The 22,497-nt window shown below is 37.3% G+C and overlaps 1 protein-coding gene across 2 annotated transcripts; it reads left to right on the plus strand.

Moving 5' to 3' along the window:
* The first annotated feature begins 96 nt into the window (after nt 1-96).
* On the plus strand, nt 97-22,000 carry entpd1 (ectonucleoside triphosphate diphosphohydrolase 1). 2 transcript variants are annotated; one of them, XM_014982596.2, is made up of 10 exons: nt 97-275; nt 11,246-11,373; nt 11,796-11,913; nt 14,162-14,312; nt 15,203-15,362; nt 15,470-15,673; nt 15,804-16,061; nt 16,996-17,109; nt 17,249-17,386; nt 21,446-22,000. In XM_014982596.2, exons 1-10 carry the CDS (start codon nt 260-262, stop codon nt 21,650-21,652), a joined length of 1,494 nt encoding a protein of 497 aa, XP_014838082.2. In that variant the 5' UTR covers nt 97-259; the 3' UTR covers nt 21,653-22,000. The 2 variants fall into 2 exon arrangements, with proteins under 2 accessions (XP_014838082.2, XP_014838083.2); XM_014982597.2 differs by lacking the exon at nt 97-275 and adding an exon at nt 9,041-9,331.
* Nucleotides 22,001-22,497: the final 497 nt, after the last annotated feature.

Raw genomic sequence — 22,497 nt, forward strand, 5'->3', positions numbered from 1 at the left:
TAGAGAGGGAGATGATGAAGAAGGGGTAAACAGAAGGAAAAGCTAAAGGCGCCTGGAAGAAGGGGGGAGGTGGGCTGAGCATGAGGGAGGAGAGAAGCTCTGCTTCTCCTAATAAAGCAAGTGTATTTGAAAGGAGGTGCTGTGTTACCACAGAGAAAGAGGAAGAGAGGGCTGAAGAGAGAGAGGAAAAGAGAGAGAAAGGGAAACTGCAAGGGGCACAGGATAGAAAGAGCATTGTGTTACTGCTGAGAAAGGACCCATGTCTGCACAAAGAGGTAGGTGTACTGCTGTGACTGGGTGCAAGCGCAAGATCTATCTAAAGTAGGAAATCCGTTTCTGTCAGCGTAACCAGTAGTAGGATGAACAAGCAGCATGTATTGACGTATCTGTTGAGCATGTGCTGTATATAACTGTAAGGCTTGTAGAGGATACTGTAACGGTTTGAACCAGGTGTGTGACTTTTACAGAGTGTGTTATTGGAATCTTACAGACGACAGAATCATGTGCTTTTTTATGGCGATCTTATTTTACTATGACTGAATTAGTGTGATGAGTGTTCTTGTTTGTTTTTATAATCCAGCCAGTGGCAGATCATTAGGTTAATGATGTTATCTGTTGGGGGTTGCCTTAAGTTTAATTGTCCGCATATCTCAATAAAAGCAAATAGCTGAGTAGAGTTTCCGCTTGAGAATCTATTTTTGTGGAAAACATCCCATTAGCAGAGCTATCAGGTTCAGTTAAAAGTCAATAAAATAAGCAGTATTTTTAAATATTCCTTTATCAAGCCGAAGTTATCTCCCTCAAATGTTCAGTGGAAGAAATTAAGCCATCAAAAACGGAATACAATAATTTCTTATTTAGTAAAAAATATTGAATTAAAAGATCTTTTTAAAAATATATTTGTGTACAAAGAGTAAGAGGGGGAGGAGGAGAGTTTTTTCTGTTTCTGGTACTTTCTGTTTATCATAAATGTAATGTTATAACAATAGTTAAAGTCTAACGAGTGTAGTTAGACATCGATGACCCAGTTTTTAGGATTTACTAACTTCTGGTACAGCTCTATCTAACCTCCCAATCCAGATTTTGACTGATTTATTTAAGACTGATTGAAAAGATAACAACATTTTAAAATAAATAGAACCAGATTACAGAGTTTGTTCTTTTTACATTGTAAATATAATCCAGGTGGGGCGGAGAAAGTACCGTACAAATAACTGCAACAAATATTTCCAGATCATGCCATTTTAGAGCGAGTAAGCTATGATTTGTCATTAACTGCATCTTGTATTACAGTTGGAAACATGCCGATTTCAAACAACATAGCATCTCAAAACTTTTTAACTTCTTAGAACTTCAAAAAGTATGAATAAAATTAAGAGATAACAGCATAAAGAGTGTATTAATTTCTAATTTGAATTACTTGAACCAGTATCTTTAATTATAGGAAAGGGCTGGTTAAATCCACCTGTTTGTCTTTGATATTTACGCTATAAATATCTAATTAATTTATTATGAATTAATTTTAAAGGAATTAATTTTGGCTAAGTATCAAAGATATGCACATTGGCACAAACGTATCTGTGTTGGCGCTGTGCTGAAATGTACGTTATAATCACCATCACTTCAAACCTTAATGTTTGGCTGTACCCGTTTAAACTTGTTCAACAGAGAGTTAGTGACAGCCTGTCCACCCTGACTTTAAAAAGGCAAAACCACTTCCCTGTGGGAATCCCACATGCTCTTTGTTTCACTATGGCCCAAAAATAAAGACCTAATTGCTGTGGTGAAAAATATCTTGGATGAAAGTGAGAAACCTAATAAAATGTTCATACTGTCGTAATTTGATGTGAAATTAGCTTACAGATTTGACGCCAGTACACTAACCAAAAATTTCTAACTCTGGGTCAATTGCAATATTGCCATCACTTGACATGCATACTGAGGATTTCCTGAGGGATACCTTTCTAATCAACAACTTTCCTAGAACAAAACTAAAATAACCTTTGTTTCAGAATTTAAAATGTAATGTTCAGACAACCATGATTTTGTTTTTCAATCTAAAATAACCTCTAGTTGGTCTGCTTCAAGCTGTTTAAGCCCAGTTCATGAACGTTACTGTGACCGATTTGAATCAAGAGGTTTAGGAGGAGACAGCAGGTTCACCCTCATTTGACTCTGGTTTCACAACTCCCGTTGGTTTGGCATCCTCTTCCTCTCTTTTCTATGTTACCATACAGTGTTTATCTCTGCTGGAAATCCAATACATGCGTGTTTGCATTATCAATGGAGCAGAAATGGGAAAGTAAAAGAAATCCCTCTTTAGTGGGGATATATTTATTCTTTCATTTCGGCTCAAAAATGTTATTACTCTGCAACAACACAAATTCATAAGGATTTTATTTATTCCCATTTTACTAATAAACTGTAAGAAACTCAACTCACTATGCAAGTCTGACTCAGTCTCCTGTGGATCAATTTTCACAGTGAACTCAGTCAGACTCAGAATGCACTGCTGTGGAGAGGGAGTTTGAGGCAACTGAACCCAACTCTGCTTCTTCAAATGTTGCAAGTGTACTGGACTTTTTTAACTATGAACCAGACAGAAAACAGTATGCATAGACTGGCAGCATCGCAGTGCTGCCAGTCTATGTTCCCAGTCAGTGCTCCCTTAATTTAATTTAATATTAGACGACAATAAAAAGTATAATGCAGAATTGTGATTTAATTTATTAAGCATATCCAGACTAACCTTGTCCTTTATGAAAAATCAATTTCATTAATTCAGAAAAAGAACATGGGGGGGTGGTACTCGTGGTCAGATTTGTAGGGTTGTCACGACACAAACATTTCAAACTCAAAATTGATGATTTTTGATACCAAAGCAATTCTACCCATATTTATAAAAATGTTTCATTTAAAAATATCACTTCCATGTCTAGCAAAACAATAGACAAGATAATGTATTAATGTTAAATAATTAAATTCAAAATTAAATTTTACTTTTTTTTTAATAATTCCAAAGTTGCTTATAAATCATATTATTCACGGTTCTTCAAGGAGTTGTAATTGCTGATGACAGAAATAATCCCCTGTAGCAGTCAGTATTGCAGTACATCTGAAAAAGCCTCTCACGTTTTTTATGCAGAGCAGAGTTTCCCCCAGAAAACTTGTTAAGCCCGGTGGTCGGGGCGTCGAGTCGGTCCACCAGCGGTCCACTGTGTTTTTGTATTAAAAGATGTTAAGTTGACAGGAAATGTAAAAGTATTACTGTTTAATTATATGTTACAGGAAAAGATGTCCAGTGAAATGCTACTTAAAACCACAACTAGTCTAAAAACAACAAATTTTCACTTCTGTTTGATCCAAATTAAGTCAGTGGCTCCATCAGGGCCCCAAGGGCTTCAAGGGCCCCATAAATGCTAATAATTTAAAACAGACCACAGATACATAAATGTAACACTTGTTTATTGAGATTACCAATGCTGTTAAATTTTATTCAATTCTTTAGGCATACATAAATTAAATTATTTTAAATTGTTTAGCATTTAAATACAAGATTTTAAGGAGCTGGCAAGTTTACTTTGTAACACTTCAAAGAACAATATTCATAGTTAGATTGTTTTGTTACCATAGCAACAATCTGATGCTCTGAGTTTAATCTTTGAATTTATAAATACAAATTAGTAAACTGCGATGATAACTTATTGCTTTTTAGGCTGGCCAATTAAACTACTCCCTTCCCCCATATTTCACTAAATCTAACACAGAAGTTGTTAGAGGTGCTGATATTTTCAGCAACAAAAAGGGGCCCCTAAGTCAGATTCTGCTCCAGGCCTCATACAGCCTTGGACCGGCCCTGCATGATGAGTTAAATCTGCGGCACTATGCAGAGATGCGCAACAAACGGGAGATTTAATTAAATGCTGCTAATGTGGCTTGAGTAGCTCTTCCATTTCGAGTCTGTTGAGTTTTAATAAGCGTCACAGAAACTATTCTGGTTGGTCAAGTTTATGGGACCAGTTTCTCAGATCTCCGTGCGGCCACGCGAATTAACTCTAAGTAGACGACGCATTTGATATGGTTTGATGCATCGTGTAACCAGAAAAATAATATTAAAAATAATAATAAAATAATATAAAATCAGCGTGATACGCGACTCTGAGGAGAGCGCTAAAGCTCCTCACCGGGCTGAACCTGCATGATGAGGTTAGCGCTGCTCGTTATCCACAAACACTCCGGCCAACCGGGACCACAGACATAAACTTTACAGGGAAGACAGACACAGAGCCACACGCTGGGCAGCGTGTTGAGATGTAAACGCCACATATAATTGTTCGTTCACAAAGATAAATCATTCTCACCGCTCCACAACGCGCATCTCTGACTTCGCTACAAGTTATTCCTGCGGTTCACATTGAGCTGCGCAACCAGAGCTAATGCGGCGGGTTTTAAACTCTTACCTAGAGTTCTCCAAAGGATCAGAATTCCTCAAAGTAAGTTGATGTAAATATCCATACAGGTCAGCCTGTGTCCAGTTTGAGTGAAAGGAGGCGCGCGCGATCCCGCTGAGGTAAAGCAGCGGCAGCGCGCGAGGAAAAGCGTAGAGGCGCCAGCTGCGTGATTGGTCCGCGCGCTGTCAGGCTTAAATGCATAAACTATAAACCTATCTATTATAAACCTATCATTTAGGAATAAATCTGCTCTGCTAGTGAAATGCTAAGAGTAAAAGAGAGGCTTGCAGTCTGGCTTTAAAAAAAACAAAAAACGATTTGATCTTTTTTTTTCCCTAGAAACGTAAACAAGCAACGCTTAGCCTGGCGGCGGGGCTAGTAAAGCATGGCGGGCCGCCAGGCTTATAATACACTTTTTTTTAAATCCTCATTCTTTACACCATTATCTCCAGTGCTTCCAGTAGTCCCCCAGAACAGAGACACAACTTTCTATCATGTTGTTTGAACATTTTAAGTTCCTGGCTCTGATGCTGCTAGTCCAACAGGTGGTGGCAGAAGAGATTACACTCATACTTCTAGGATTTATGCAGCATCTTATCGCAAACATTTAAAGTCTGCACTGTCCCTTCACTGTTGCGTCTCCTGACATTTGATTTTTTGTTTAAATGTTAAAAATGTGATTTAAACTGAGTCTCTAATAGAACACAAACATTTGTCTTCCCCATGGTTTCAGTGCTGTTGACTAATGCGTATTACTCTACACAAAACATGTCAACACAAAGCTGTTATGAGAGGTTTGTCCTAACCACCAAATAGCACCATAATTTTAGAACCTGCCTTACAGGCAACCTGCCTCACATTATTGTGATGTCTTCCTATCATTACAAAACCCCACTGATGATCCACAACTCTGTCATCCCTCGACTCACTGCTGAATGTAAAGGTGCACTATTCAGAACGTCTCTCACTCATCATATCTTGCCCTCAGGCAAACAGATAGAAGATCAGATCATCAAGAGTGAACACTCTAGTCATGACGTCTTCAATCGAGCAAATATATGCTAGGTTAATAGAACATTACTTTAATGTTTGAGTGTGTGCAGGTCTCACATTTGTTCTCGCAACTAAATGCCACGTAACTTTAAATGACAAGTTTTAATTGTAGCCTGCATGCTTGTTAAATAAGGCTGTTTTGTCTGGTGTCATATGTTACGCAAGTCTTATAGGTTAGAATTAGGGTTTAACATTTTTAGGACATCATTTAGGGATTTGTCCAGTCATGTGGCAAGCTATTATCTTTAGGGGAGAGGATCTGAATAGATATGTTGTTCATTTACATTATCCTCATGTTCACTGCACAAAATAGGTCATATAAAGATAAATATACATCCTTGAAACACAATTTTAGGAACTTAGTTTGCTCAAAACTGACCAAAATATTTAGACAAGACTCCTGACATAGACAGAGTTTCTAAATGTCTTTCTGTGTTGCTATACAGTGTTTATCTCTGTGTTTTTGGCTCTTGCTTCTCCTGCACCTCTTCTCTTTGATTATGTCAACATTAGGGAAATCCTAGTCTGAAGTTAACACTTCAGTTTTTGTTGAGAGGTCGGAAATGGAAACACTGGTGAAATCCTTGCGCAAGTGTGTCTTGACCTAGAAGTGTGTTTTGAAGCCAGTTTTTGGAAATAAGATAATTTTAGTTGGTAGCCACTTCTCCTTAACCGTTTGAGATCCATTATGAAAACATGGAACAGACTAGGACTTGGACTGATCTGATAATTTGGAAATCATAGATAGATAAATGCATTATGCAAGAAGAGTCTAACTTGCAAGTGTGGGTGTATCCCACAGGTCTGTGGATATTCCAAAAGAGTTCCTTCATGATCTCATGCACTAAAACTCCTGCTTGGCAGAGCCCTTGTTCTCTGTCTCAACAAGCGTTTTTGAGACCGACTTTGCTGCCAAACGTGTCATTTTCAGGAAGCACAGGTAGATAATGTTGCTCTATATGGATTTTAACATAAATTTAGTTAAAATATTTCAATATGCCCATTTCTTAGATTTGAAAACAATTGTGAGGAAGACTGAAATACTAATTCGGTGAGCATCACATTTCTACTGTAACCACTGTCAGTGACTCACTTTGATTTGTACTCTATTAAGGCTTAGAATGGTAGAAAACCATTATTCATACAAAGACGTGTTGTTTCCCTCACCAGCATATAAATTCCATGCATCCTCATGCATTTATAATGTGTGACGGACAGGAACTGCTGCATAAATTAGGGCCACATATGGAAAACATATGATTTAATTCTTTTTTTATTATAGCTCCAAGTCTTGGAGGAACATTTTGTTGGATTTCGCAAGACTGAACTTGCAAGATGGAGGTCAGACACACATGCTGACAGGGTCAGACGCTGTGCTTAAATCAAAGTTAGCTCTAGGATGGTGTCTGGGTTATATTTCCTCTTTTTTTTTTAAGAGATGTTTCTTTCCATCCCAGACAGTTCATGTAAATGTTTAAGGAATTTTGAAAAATAATTCAAGTCCAATTTAGCTTTAAATAAATTTATGAGTAGAAATGCACAGATCTGGATGATCTGGATTTTGTGACCAATTTCCATTTTTTGTAAAACTTTGACCTACAAACATCGTTTCAGGGTTAGCCTAATACAGTTGCATTTTAAGACAACTTAAGAACAGCACTGAAAATATTTACTTGGCCTTACTACTGTGGGTTTAATTATTTAAAATAGCAACAGAGGCAATGTCAACCAACTAACTCACTTTTTACAATGCAGCTACATACTTGGTGACGCACTGAGTCACACAGGAAACTGCTCAGCAGGAAAATGTTCTTATCGAACTGTTTTGTGTGCTACACCGAGCTGATAACGTTGAGTCAGTGCAACCAGTCGCAAGGACATGAAGCATGACTGTCATTCTATGCAGCACTGACAGTTGTGCGGTGGCTGCCCTGGTGGAGAAGAAACGGGGCAAGGCACCCAACTAGTTCTTCAAACTTGTTTGCATCCATTAGGATTGTGCAAAAAGAAGGAATTTGTCATGAGAAGCATAAATAATTGGTATGGTCCAACAAACTAGAGACAAAGTCGTTGTTGCTAGAGTTATTGAGAAAAAAAGTCAATGTAGGGGTCTGAAAAGTCACTAAATACTAAATATAGCAACTCTACGTTGTCCCTTATCAGGTTGCAATGCCCAATTTCAATCGATTCTGAAACTATGCCATCAGGCCCAATTTCAGATTACGTAACTGGATCAGGAAATTCCTAGTGCTTTATAAATAAAAGAATTGAATTGAATATTTGAGGATAATTTAAATTTGTTTTACTAATATTAAATGTACTTTTGAACATTCAGTGTCCTAAACAACATTGCACAGCCTTTCTTTAAGGAAGTTTCTTAAGTTAGCCAGAGTTTGTTTCTCAGTGTTCAAAAGCAATTCAATTGTTGTCTTTGTTTTTCTTCCTTGGCCTGAAGTAAAACAATCCAAATCACCATTGAGAATTAAACACATCCAGTAGTTTAAGCAGAACCTGACAGATAAAAGGTTTCATTGTTTAAGTGACTCATTTGTAACAAGTCCAGTTCATTACTTGTGGTTTTAGTTGTCTCAATATTTGCAGAGTGAAGTATTGTACAGCTCTACTTGGACACAACTTGTAACAAAAAAAAAGGAACATAAGTGGCTAGCTTTTATTATCTCTGCAAAGAGATGCTCCATCTCGTCTTTTAAATAGTTAAACTGTAGTTCAGAAAACCTGTTGATATTAGACTGTATGAGCTGTTTAGATTGAAAAAAAATAAAGTCATGATTTTATATGTTTTGAAGGTCTAGAGGGAGCGCAATAGACAAAAACTGCAACGTTCTGCTTTTAATAAATTACCACATCCTCTCACAGGCTGAGCAGGTTTAATGATAGAATCTGACCAAATTATTCAGAGAAAGTGTTTTTAATAAAAAGGCCCACAAGCTCTGGGTTATTTCTTGTAAACGGAACTTGATGGATTGCGTTATACTTCTGGCTTAAAGTTGATACTTGTCATCAAGTGCAAAAGCTTTTTGCACTTTTCCCAAACACTGTAAAAAGGCAAATTGACACAGAATAATAAACAATCAGCTCAGTTTTTGAAGTCATCAGAAAAAAAAAATCTAAAAAAAATAAAGCCTCTTTAATTTATTGTGTTTAGAAAAATTAGAAGCTGACTGTACGTCTCCTCTGTGTGTGTAAGCACAAGTGATTGCACATTTGGAGATGTGTGGCAAGAAGGGGAAATAAACAGCAGGACCATCTGTGAATGGATCAACATATCTGCAGGCAAGTCATGTTTTGAGTCTGCACCAAAGTCAGAACATGCAGACACACGCACAACCAAAAAGAAAAGGGAATTCCAATCCATCAGTGAGATGACATCACAGCCTCCTGGTGATAAAAAGCGAGCCAAACAAGGGAGTCCCCGGTCCCCCTCCCACCAAACGTCCCGCCGGGAGAACAAACAGTTAGAGCATGTGGCTCTCATTAGTTTAGAGAACTTTTAAGGGGTTCATGCTCGCACGAGCGCGTGCTTGCCTATCAACAAACAGTTGGCTAGCTGTGTTTCCACAGTGACCAGTTTTATTGCCCCGGCTAGGGGAGGAAATGCCAAACTCATTCTAGAGAACTGCTCCGACAGCACTCAGTTTTATTCCAATTCTCTGTCCGGCCACAGCTGAAAACCTGCCTTTCTCTCCTCTCCCTGTCTTGTCTGTATTTTCTCTCTCTCTCTCTGCTTCCCTCTCTCTCCCCTCCCTTTTTCTCTCTCGGGATCCACTCCCCTTCGTTCACTATCATTGCCAACTTCACTGACAGAGGTAAGTGAAGCACTCTCTGTTTGCCACTGGCTTGTTGTATTGCTACACTCTAGGTTTTGGAGTTTCTGTGAGGATAAAGGTCAGGGTTACAATCAGAGCTGCAGGTTCTGCTGATGCGGTAGAGCAGAGCTGCTTCTCGCTCATATTTGTACTGTGTTATACGCACAGAACACTGTGCTGGGGGTTGTTTGACAGCTGTCGTGTGCTCTTGAATAGTGTCCGCCAGTTTGTAATATGTGTATTTCTGTGTGTGCATGGAAGTGTGCATAATTCAGGTTTTAAAGCATTATCTTACTCATCAGTCTGAGTTACAGTGACTGGATACAAACAACCTGTTCTTTTTAAACACACTAATGACAACAGTGCTCCGAATGAGACCATTAATCGTACAACAAAAGTTTTGAAAACTAAAGGAAGTAAAAGAAAAAAAGCTAAAGTTTTTCCAAAATGTTGCTGTGTATTGCTGGTTAGCTTACTGGTGGATGGCTGCTAGAACATTCATGCAGAAGTTGCAAGAAAAATAACTGTAGCCATTTTGCAGATGCAAAAATAGCCAGTCATGGGCTGGAAACTAAAGTGCAACAACCAGCTTTTCTGATAAAGTGATAAAATAAGATTGTTACACCTTGGTTCTGTGCACAATGAATGTTAAAATTATCACCATATTTAGGACATCTTTTGCCAAAATATGCAAACATATGAGACCTCCTCTAAAAATCCTCATAACTCCCAATTTTAATAGTTAAAACACCAAATATACTTTAAGATTCAATGTTATGGACAGCAGAAACTGTCTTAGCACTATTGTAAAAGCTGACATCTACAGCCAATCAGCGATAAGTAATATAATTGGAGCTCCTGGCCTTATTGCTTTGCACATGCCAGCCTATAATGTGTCAAGTAGCACAATGCCAAGGCACCTCAGCTTTGCAAGCTGCATTTTCTTTCAAATATGTTACACATGCTCTATGGAAAGATCTGCCAATAGCTAGATTTCTTGCAGTAAATTTTCAAGTCATGTTTGACGGGAAAATACTGAACATGAATAGGCAGCTGTCCACTGTATTTTGCTTACATCTATGTATCAGAATAAATAACTTATAAATTACATTATTGTAAATGTTGTGTCCAAGTTATTTTAGCAGTCAAAATAACATTATTTTTCTATTTTAAATATATGGGAGGGAATTAGTTCCCTTGTGCTGTAACGGCTACCTGCTATCACCGGTAGCCTGTCCCAGATAAATGGAAGGTAATGGTGGCATGAGCAGGTGATGCAAATTCAGTCACTCTATGAAACCATGACAGATTTCATCTAGAAGAAGCCAGAGAGAGAAGTAGCAAACCAAAAAGTATTCATTTTAAAATTTATTTCTCAAATAAGATGCTGTTTAAGATTAATAAGTGCTTAGTGACACTTGTCTAAACATGTCTTAATAGGGCTGCCCTAATAAAAGCATCTGTTTGATTTCAGCCAACTGTTTCCCTATGCTGTGTAAACAGCTAAGCTATTGTTGAGACTAGGTCTTTAAACTCTTTCCAGAGTGGAAATCCTGTTGATCTTTCAGCATTACTCAAATACTTCAGTGGAAAAATATCTCAAATGTTCTGCGTCTGAGATAACTAAACCTCCCCTAGAATAAATGAAGAGAAAGGAGGGAGATCAGACGCACCGAATCAGAAATCCATCTGCAACCCTGGGTTACAAGCAAAACAATTAAACACAATACGCAACCTCCAACAGACTCCCACATGCTGTGACTTAAACATCTGGTTGCAAGACCGGCTAACATTTCCCCCCTAAACCCATTTCCACTGTGTTCCCGTCTACCCCTTTTCTACCTTGGCAACCCCTCTGCCGTTTCCTTCCTGTCTCCCCCTTCTGTCTGTCTGTATTTCCGCCCCCGCTCTCAGAGATGAAAGAGAAGAACCCCTGGCACACGCCGCTGACCATCATCATCACTGTGATTGGTGTCATAGCGATTGTTGCCCTGGTGACGGTTGCAGTTTTGCAGAACAGGCCAGTCCTCCAAAAGTACAAGGTATGCTAAAAGAAATTATTGAAGTGTGGAGGTCATGTATGGGAGTAACCCTAGCCTAAAACCCGTCTATCAAATTTGATATGTAGTCAGTATGACCTCAAGTTTTCAACCTGTGCTATTGATTTTAGGAATGCACAAGCAGGATTTATCTTATCAGCAGATGCTGATAAGATAAATCCTTGTTTTTTGTCAGAGTTTGAACTTGTAAGCAATCTAATTGTAGTGGACGTCATGAGTTTACTTGATGAGTCTTTTCCTGTTTCACTAACTTTAACATGCTTGGGAGGTAATTCTAGTATGTTTGTCTAAGTGTTATGCAATCACTACAACCGAGGTTCAAAATGGCATATCTGGAAATAACTGTTTCAGAATTAATGGCTCAAACAGCATAAACAGAAATTCCTCCTTCTGTCCCCGTTCAGTATGGGATTGTGCTCGACGCCGGCTCTTCCCACACAGCTCTTTATATCTACGAGTGGCCAGCGGAGAAGGATAACAACACTGGAAGAGTTGAACAGAAGCATTCCTGCAAAGTAAAAGGTAAAGTCAAGACAGCGAAAGCTGTGCATGCACAGCGTTGAATCATTTAATACTACACTACATAATTTCTAATGAATATAAATAGGGTCCATGTATCAGGATAAAATCTGATATGCGGTAATACTGGTGAATGTTGCGATAACGATATGAATTGTGATAAACAACCAAGGCTTGAAGTCTTTCTGCGGTGCCTCAAGAGCAAATAAAGGGCATAGATAATAAGTGATATTATTATCTGAGGACAGATCTAAATTAACTGCTTCAATTTCAACAAGGCTTCCCTGGAAAATGTGCATCTGTCTAACATCTGTTGCTTTAGCAGTGAAACAACTTGGTTGTATTTTCTTAATGGCTTCATTAGCCTCTATAACATTTTATGCTGGATTAGCAATAAGGGTCAACTATTTATTTAAATTGGTTGGTTCACTAAAAAGAGTCAGCTTTTAATCATAGCCAACAAAGTTTCATTGGGATTGAGGTAAGAACCATTCCCGAAGCTCAGGATGCACAAACACAAGTCTTGCTCAATTTTGGTGTTGGCTCACCAAATAAAAGGTAATCATTAAAATGTTTATTTTCATATTGTTATTGGAAAGCATATTTCCAGGCCCATCCAACAAACTGAGTTCCCATAGAAACGCTTTATTAAATGTTGTGACATGTGTGGATGTACTTTTGTGTTCTCCATCATCTCACATGTAAAAGACAGCAAAAGGGAGGAGCATCAGCGTCATCATCCATGCATCATTTAGTATCCTGGGGGACATTGCTGAGAGATTAGTCCAGGTAGATGGAACCATTTTGTACCTGAAAATATCTAAAAACAGGAGCGAGAATCTAACCCTAGGAGCGAGAATATTTAGTCACTTCAGGATTTGATTATAACGCAAAAGGTTAAGATGCTACTGTAAATCATAGACATATCTAGCTCAATAGTCTGCCAGTTAATGCTGGGAGGTAAACATTAGCGTTTTACTTCCTCCTGGAGGCGGAACCATGTAAAAGAGTTCCTCAGGTTTTCTTTTAGTTTAACACAGAGTTAATGTGGTGATTAAGGACTGTGTTCTCCTTATACTTTCCGATTACGGAACATGAAGTTCCATTTTTCGTTCCTCAATATTAGGTCACAAATTAAAATAAAAATAATTAAGCTTTGATGTTTGTTCATCAAGTGAGAATTGTTCTTGTCCAAATCTCAATATATTGTGAAAAAGATTTTATCTCTCATCCCCAATGAGGTATGAAGCAACAAAATGAGCAGCACCACTGGCAAAAGCAGCTGCATTGCAGTCTTCATTAAACAAAATGGTAGAATTGGAGTTGCCACTTCGAAATGCTTAGCTTGACTCCTAGCCTGATTGTTAAAAGCTGGAAATAATTTGTGATCCAAACAGTAAATTGATCCCTGACCCTCAATTTTGCCCAAAAATATTTGGACTAGATTAGTTACAGTAAAAAGAAAATCTGTACTGAGCATCCAAATTGTTTTTTTTAAATCACTGAGTCTATAAAATTATGCTTACATGGACAAAGAATGACCCAGAGCTAATAATCTGCATGCCCAATATGAATTTTTGCAAATATCTGACTGAAACTGCATATGGAGCAGTTTCAGTCAGTTTTACTAAAATTCTTTAGTGACTGGTAAGCAGAAAAATGGGCAACCATTATGGGTTTTATAAGCACTGATAGGAAAAAGGTGGTTGAAATAAAGACCTTCAGTGACAGGAAGTCTCGCAGCAGAAGCACACAGTTTGAGGGTTTAGCTCATAAAATCCAACAAACCAGAACAGCGGTAGCCGAAAATACTTCAAATTTTAACTTGAACAACTGCGGTCAGTTCAGACTGCCCATATTACATCCTGCTCAGCACTTGAAAGGTTCTGTCATGATGACCATGTAAACTGGACCACTAAGCAGACAAACAAGACGTCCTCACGGTCTGGCTTTGCATAACATCTTGTGAACAAGGTCAAATTAAGTTAACACTTTAAATCACAAACTGACCAGAAAAACCTGTGAGCTATTTGTTTCTTTCATGGATCAGAACAGGGGCCAACATACTTCAACCGTATCTAATTCACAACAGCTTTACGAAGACCACCTGTAGATCAACTCAAGTCTGGCCTGTTCGTTACCATCTGTGGAAAATCCTAGCAGATTCTTGTCCAAATATCAAAAACTCTTCAGAGCTTCCTGTTTTTAACAGAGATTTCAGCTTCCTCCTAAAATTTAATTATTCTTACAGGTAAAGGTATCTCAAGCTATGCAGCTGAACCAGAGAAGGCTGGAATGTCACTGACAGAGTGCATGCGAGAAGCCGAGATGCAGGTTCCCTCAAGGAGACACCAGGAGACCCCGCTCTATCTGGGGGCTACAGCTGGAATGAGACTGCTGAAGTAAGTTCAACATATATCTGTAATGCAACTTAAAACATAATTAAAAAAAAAAAAACAGATTCGAGTGCCAGTTTGACAAGCCTCAACACACAACATGGCAACATTGTTATGGTCCAGTCAAGCAGAAATGCAAGCAAAGTAGTATCTCTGTGGTAGTTCTACCAATAACAGAAATCCTGAACCTGAATCTTTATTGCAGCACTGATCTCTAATGAGCTCAAATGTCCTGAACTACTGATGAGCTAAACTCTTATTAGATGTGCTTGCCATTTGTAAATGAAATGACACCTAATGCCAACAGTTTTTTTTGTTGAGATCCACAGATTGTACTGAACCCACAGTACTTAATATAAGCCGTTTTTCAAAATAAAATCATTTGTGCATAGAAATAATACAAAATACATTCATTTACAATTACCATGTGGGACATTTGATGAGATTACAAGAGGACAAAAAAAAGTAACACACAGAGCTGATCCAAAAGTTTATTTCTCAAATATATATATATAGGTTTTAATGGAAACTTTAATTTTAGCACTTAGTGAAACTAGTATTGATGGGTTAATATGTGCAGCCAAGTTGAACTTCCCAGTAACATGCATGTTGTATTGTATGCATTTGTGTACAAAGGGAGACTCAGTGCTTCACATAATCCCATGAGACTCAACTCTTTAGTTGTATTTGCATTGTAAAGAGGAAAATCCAGCTATCCACCTTTTCCCTGTCACTAAAGTTTGTCCGTGCAAACTTTAGTGACAGGGAAATGAATATCTTGCTGTCAAAGCAATTTTAAATGATACAGTTCGTTCATTATTTATTGGTAGCTGCATTGTTTTGAATTATGCATGTGACTCACTGTATGAAATTGCTGATGGTGTGTGTGTGTGCAGTATAGAGAACAGAGAGGCATCAGACAAGGTGTTTGAGGCTGTAGAGAAAGCCCTGCAAAGATTCCCTTTTTCGTATCAGGGGGCAAGAATACTCAGCGGGCAAGAGGAGGGCGCCTTCGGCTGGGTCACCGTCAACTACTTGGATGATCGCCTCAAACAGGTTTGTCAACAGATCTAGATACAGATCAATGCAAGTCTGTCAAATTTCAAAGTTTTTTGTATGTGCAAGGGTGTCACCACTTCATTTCTCTCTTGTTTTTGCTTCAGGGTCTAGAAACAACAGGAGCTCTTGACCTTGGTGGGGCCTCAACTCAAATCAGCTTTGTACCTCATGAATATGACATTTCAGAGTCACCAAGCAACTCCGTGGCCTTTCGACTCTATGGAAATGACTACAATCTGTACACTCACAGTTTCCTTTGCTATGGGAAGGACCAAGTGCTAAGAATGGCTCTGGCGCATCAGACTCAGGTAATCCTTTGAGATTTTTAAATGTTCAAGGTTCATTCTGTGATTTTCAGTGACTTTGGGTAAAATTTAGAGCAATTTATCAAGTTACCTAAATACATTTCCTGTGTCTCTTTTTCAATCTCTTTCCTAGTCAGGTCCAGTAACAATATATGATCCGTGCTTCCACCCAGGCTATTCAGTGACAAGGAATTACAACGCCCTGTATGACAGCCCATGTGTCTCAGAAAGGAAACCCAAAGAAGCTCCTTTAAACTTCACTCACACAGGAGTAGGAAACTTTTTTCGATGCCAAGAAGTTGTCAAAACTCTGTTTAACTTTACGTCCTGCAAATACAGTAGATGCTCTTTCAATGGGATCTTCCAGCCACCTCTGCAAGGATCATTTGGGGTAAAATAGTTCACATGTTTGTGTTTTTGTAAAAGTTCATACATCATACGAGTCATTTCTCTAGAGGTCTACAACATTTCTGCATTTTATGATGATAACATTTTTACTGCATGACTTTTTCAATCAAGACTTAAATCGTTTTCAAAAGAAACCAACTATTTTTTCCGTCAAACAGACTGGTTACTGTATCTTTAAAATAGGTGAAAAAGGCTCTAGGCTGTTTCCACCAACACAGTTCTAGTGTTGGTACCCAGGCTTAGAAAAATATGGGAATTCAAAGTTTTAATAAATAGAGGGAAACAAATCAGTTTTGTCAGTATTTGACCAGCCAAACACTGATCAGAGCCAATCAGGGCAAAAATTGGTCAATTCCAGTCTCTAAACTTAACAATAACTTAATTGTTAAGTTATTATTTTTCCTAAACTTAGTAGATAAAAAGGGAAAACAACTAAATAAGAATATTTTATTGGTTGTTGGCTTGCATGATCCAACCACCACCTCCTGACGATCATAGTTCTTTTCTCTGGCCCAGCAAAGACTTGACATAACACCAATATTTTATGTGAAAGATAGCAATGAAACTGATTTTTTTTTAATGGTGCTAATAAAATACAACTTCCAATTTAGCTCTGGAACCAATTCCCTGGAAATATCCCTCACCATTGTGTGTCACAGACATATTTTCAGACATATTTTGTAAAACGTTAAAGTTTTTAGAAAAAACAGTCAAGTTAACAGAACTGTATTTCAAAAAGTAAACTAAAAACCTAATATTTTTATAAGCCGATTCTCTAAAATTTCTCCTGGCAGCAAACATAATAAGTCGGTATGTTAGCCTTGTGTGTCAAATAGAAGAATAGAACAAAAGGGCAATGCTTCATTCTTCTAAATATAAAGCTCATATCCTTTGTCCCATTTCCTCTCACATTGTAGGCCTTCTCTGCGTACTACTTTGTGATGAACTTCCTCAACCTGACTGATAGTTCCATCCCATTAGAAACTGTGAAGGCCAATCTAGCAAACTACTGTGGAACCCCGTGGAATCAGGTTGGGCCATATTTATTTATAAGACGCATGCTGAAAACTGATTTGCTGTATTAATACATTTCCACTTTTTAAATAAACTCCTTCAGTATTTTCTGTACTGTGCATTGATAATATCCCAACATTTAAATTGTTTGAACAGATAAAGCAGCAACACCCAGAGGTTAAAGAGAAATACCTGGCCGAATATTGCTTTTCTGGCACATACATTGTCACACTGTTGACAGAAGGATACAACTTCACCAAGGAGACATTCTCCAAGATAAAATTCATCAAAGAGGTCAGTAGATCACCACCCACACTTTCCTGTTCCGCACATTCAAGGTCAACGCCTCCTTTCAAACTTCTGCTACATCCTGTTTTATCCTCACTGATGGCAAAATCCTTAAATTATAACTTTTAATGGAAAAACTACTCAGTAGGTATTGACTGGTATGAGATTCTCACTGTATGATAACTTGAGTAAAATACAGTTTTATACAGTATTTACACACTAAATTAAATAAATACCTAAAATGAAACAGCTTTTATTTAAAACTAAAAAAAAAAAAAATATATATATATATATATATATATATATATATATATATATATATATATATATATATATATATATATACACACACACACACACACACACACACACACACAGCTGGCACATGACCCATTTTTGCTTTGTATTGCTTTGTCACCTGGCATGTGACACAGCCTGACTCTTCATGACTGTATTGTTCCTCAATCCTATATCAACCAATAACACAAACTCTGTCTTGTAAAGAAAGATCAAAGGATGTCCTTTCCATTGCAGACTAAACTGTAGATCCTGTAGCAGTTTAGATTATGCAAGGAAAAAGAGATATTTTAAACTTTGTTTTTTGTCGTAAAGGAAAAACTGAAAATTGACAGAAATTGAAGGTTTCATGTTAAACTAGAAATGCAGGGATCAGGCTTTTTCCTGACAAATACAGCGTTCCTGTTTTCTCTGTAGTGTGTCCTGCTAAATTTTAAGTTTGTCTAATTAATACCATTTTTTTTCCCTAAGTACTAAACCTCATCATTGGAAAAGTAAATAGAACAAGTATGCGATGCTTCATTTTGAATAAAACATAAAGTTAAGACACATGTTCATCTGATTTGTACTAAGCTCAAAAGAAATTCATAAACATACATGCTGTTGACTCCAAAGCTTATAGACAAAAAACAGAGTGCCCAGTTTTGATCCACCTAATGAATAGGAAATATATACTACTATATGTTTTATTATATATGGCTTAACATTAAGTGAAATCCCACAATTATTTCTGTGCACCTCTATTGAAAACTAAATAAATCATTCTAAATGCTTCATCAGTTATCTGAACAAAAGCTATGAAACAACCTTAGTCACGCAGGAACAAATGAAATAGCAAAACTTCCACAAAACATGGATCAGACTACAGATCTTACAAGAATATTGACTGTAAGGTCCATAAATTATAAAACAGCCAGCACAGCAACTTAAAAACCTCAAGCACAGTTTCCATTTCAAGATTTCTCTAGACAATTTTTTGGTCCCTTTTCAATATTACATAGGTGTTTATTATCCAAATGTTAAAAGAATTGTAGCATGGAGAAAATAAGCTCCTACCGTATCCAGATACCACAGAGGTTATCATCTTTACTGGGGAATCTTTTTACATCAGAGGGCGTGTTCAAGGCGGGATAGGTCTGTGAAAATGATGGACAAGCATGTATATCAGTAAAAATATACACATCTGAATGGAATACTGGCTGTTCTTTGTCTTTATTTTTAAACATCAGCTGTCAGTTTAGCTCAAGATGGTATGTCTATCTTATATACCGTACCTTATGCAAAAAGCAGTGTTTTTGCTTTTTGCATAAGGTACGGTCTTTAATTAGTAGGAAATCTGACATTTTTCTTCTGACATTTTTCTTTAAAACCTTAAGAACATTTCTCCCAGTTCTGACACATGGAAAATAGAAAAAAATAGGTCTGCTACCATCAGTGAGTCTATTTTGCCTCCAAAGGTTGGATTTGTGATTTTGCCTTCCTGTTTGCAACACGGCCAGACAATGATGCAGAGTTTTGGGCCAATAAAACTATGTTTGATTTATTTTTTTTAATCCACTGACTTCCAGTGGATTAAACAAATAAACAAATAATATGTTAATTGTATGTATAATCAAATTTGAGGCTTTAAGCGCTACTGTCAAAAAAAATACTATGATTATGCCACCAGATAACTTTTTGTTTTATATTTTCTGCTCACTTCCACAGTGTTCTCCATTGTGCTTTTAAATTAATTGTGAAAATATATATATATTTTTTTTACTAGCACTCCGTGTAGTCAGAAAATGACAACTACTCTTCTATAGGTGAATAATAAGATGATGATATACAGATTTTTTTTCCCCAAAATTTTGCCTTTAGTCTTCTTACTCAATTTTTAAACACCTCACAGATACTGAAAGTAGCTAATTTGGGAGTCAGTGATGCCTACAATGAGGAATATTTCAGGGCAACATGTTAATATCTCTAAATATTTATTATAACATATACTGTACATTTCCTCCAAATTTACTGATATTTGTCCGTAAATTGAAGACATTTCAATTTTTATCAAAGTACCAAATGGTATAAACTTTAGACATTAATGTATTTAAATGCTTTAATCATCTAAATCATTCCCTCATGATTCACAAAAATCCCACGTCATTCCTGAATGGAGTGGATATCACAAGAAAACAGATGTACAACACCCAGTATATCACACTGTGGTCGAAACGCCGCAAACACGTTTCGACGTTTCGAAACATGGGGGGAAAGGCACCAATAAATCTACCGGTAATTAGGACCACATTTAGCAGAAATATCAAAGAGAGAGTGTTCAAACACTGTTCAAAATAACAACATAAAAGTACAAGCACTAGCTAACAGCACACACTGTTTGCTGTAAACATGGCACCTACCGTTATGTAGCCGTTGAGCTAACGGCTTAGCAGCCTTTCGAAGTCCGGTGGCCATAAGTGACCATGTAAGATTAGACCTTAACATACCTTGTGAAGGGGAGATGAAAGATGTGACAAAGTATATAAAGGAATAAACAATTAAAAATATATATTTATAGCACTTAAGTATTAACTACAACCTACCAGACAAGAGTCGGGTCAAACTGTGAGGGTGCCCCTCCGGGTAAATTTGATTGGATAAAATAAAGGCAGGTGACGTCCAAGAAAAGTAAAAAAATAAAAGAAAATAAAGAAAAAGTGAAAATACAGATGAAACCCAAGCAAACGGAAACACTGATGTGTCAGAGTTCTGGATTTTTATCCTCTGAATTCTGAATTAAATTGTGAATTCTGAATTTAATGTCAGATTCCTGTTTTTTTTTACTGATTTTATTATTATTTTTATCGAGCGTTTGTTTCTGTTGTTTATAATTATGTCTTACGATTAATGAAAACCTAAAGGGAAAAAAACTGTCATTTTATAAAACTACAATTTTGTCATCTTCCTAAAATAACGGCCTAAGTACTTTTTTTGACAAAAGTGATTTCTTTGTTTTTTTATTTTTATTTTTTATTATTATTATTATTGTCAAAATCAGTTTTGGCAATAAATGACTTAGGCTTTTACTTTAGGAAGGTACCTAACTATATTAGATCATTTAAAACAAATATATGAGTTTTGACACAAATGTGGGCCTACATAAAAGTATGTCCATGCACTATACTGTGCATTTATAAAACACTTGCTGCTTAAGTCTCTTTTTTCTGAAACTACTGGATCAAAGTAGTGTGACATGGAGTGATCAAATTACAGCTCCACAAAGGTTGCTTTAATAGAAGCTTTCACCCTTGTCTGCATTGTTGAGTCAAGAGTCTCATCTTTCTCCAGCTAATACCCACGAAAAGAATTGACTTTGATTGTGAGGCTCTCTTCTCTAACAGACTCAGATATCTAGATTTTTAAATGAAATGCAGCATTTACTTTCCTCTAAAACAAGGACAGTGGAACACTGACCTATAGTCCAGTCATCTTTTTATTCTGCCAAGTAAAGACACTTCTGAGGTTCTATCTGATTGGCTTAGCACAAGGAATGTGACAGTTGTTGTGGATACGTTTATGTGTGTGAGAATAGACTGGATCCCTGTTGGTTGTGCACATTTTTCTACCACACAGAAACATAACATTTTGTAAAAACACTTAAAATAAATATATAAATTACTGCAAGTACCTAACATTTTCTAGTAAACTGAGATGCATCTTTAAGCATTCGAGTTTGCTTGAGCATACTGTGAGAGTATTTAAAGTTTTCCTTTCTTGTGGTGTTTTCAGATAAAAGGCAGTGAAGCAGGCTGGACACTGGGGTACATGTTGAACCTGACCAACATGATTCCAGCAGAGGCTCCAGACTCACCCCCACTTCCACACGCCGGCTACGTCTCCATAGTCACCGTCATCGCATTGCTGCTTTTCATCCTTTTCATCCTCAGCCTGCGTCCTATCTGGCCCAAATGCTCCAAGCAACCACAGATTGTATAAACACAATAATGTATCCATGTCTGAGTACTGTGTCAGGAACGTCTGCAAAGGGTTGTGAGTGTGTGTTTGTGTGGGTGAAAGGTCATCTGACGCTGTCAAACACGGTCCTGCAACTCCTGCTGTTTCAAGGATTTTTCAGAAGGGCATACATTTTCACTCATCGGTAGAGTGAAACCGCTCACTGAAGGACATTTTCTCCACTTAAATATGGGGGTTGGTCTTGAATGAGCAAAACTGAATGCATGCCTGAAAGTGTGTGTGCATCCTCATCGGCATGCATGTCTGTGTCCTGAATTACGCTGTGAATATGTAACTGTTTAAATAAAATAACCCGAGTTTATATAAAAAGCTTGGTTTGGCTCCATGTAAAGTAGATACACCATCGTCTTAAAAGTGTTCATACCCCTTAAACTTTTTCAAATTTTGTGACTTTGCGATAAACTTGAACATGAATTATCTGTGATAAAGCAGCATGGTATTGGTATTTTTCTACCAATTCTGAATTGGTAGAAAAATATTTTTTCTTTTGCAAACAAAAATCTGAAAAGTGGGGATGGTATACATCCCTCTCGCTTCTGATGCTCTTAAATAAAATGTAGTGCCTTATTAAATTACCTAATTAGCAAATAAAATCCACTTGTATTTTAATCTCAGTTGTTCTCAGCTTCCTGAAACAGGAGATATGTCAAAGATATAGTTGCCTATGACTTTATATAAAACCATCCACCAAAGTTGACAAGCCAGTCATTGAGAGCGTTAATTAGAGATGAAGCCAAGATTATTTAGTTGTATATTCTACATATCTGGCCTTTATCAAACAGTTGCAGGAAGAAAGCCACAAGAGG

The sequence above is a fragment of the Poecilia mexicana genome, unplaced genomic scaffold (genome assembly GCF_051168715.1).
Source record: "Poecilia mexicana isolate PSO_F unplaced genomic scaffold, ASM5116871v1 scaffold_19, whole genome shotgun sequence".
Classification (NCBI taxonomy): Eukaryota; Metazoa; Chordata; class Actinopteri; order Cyprinodontiformes; family Poeciliidae; genus Poecilia; species Poecilia mexicana.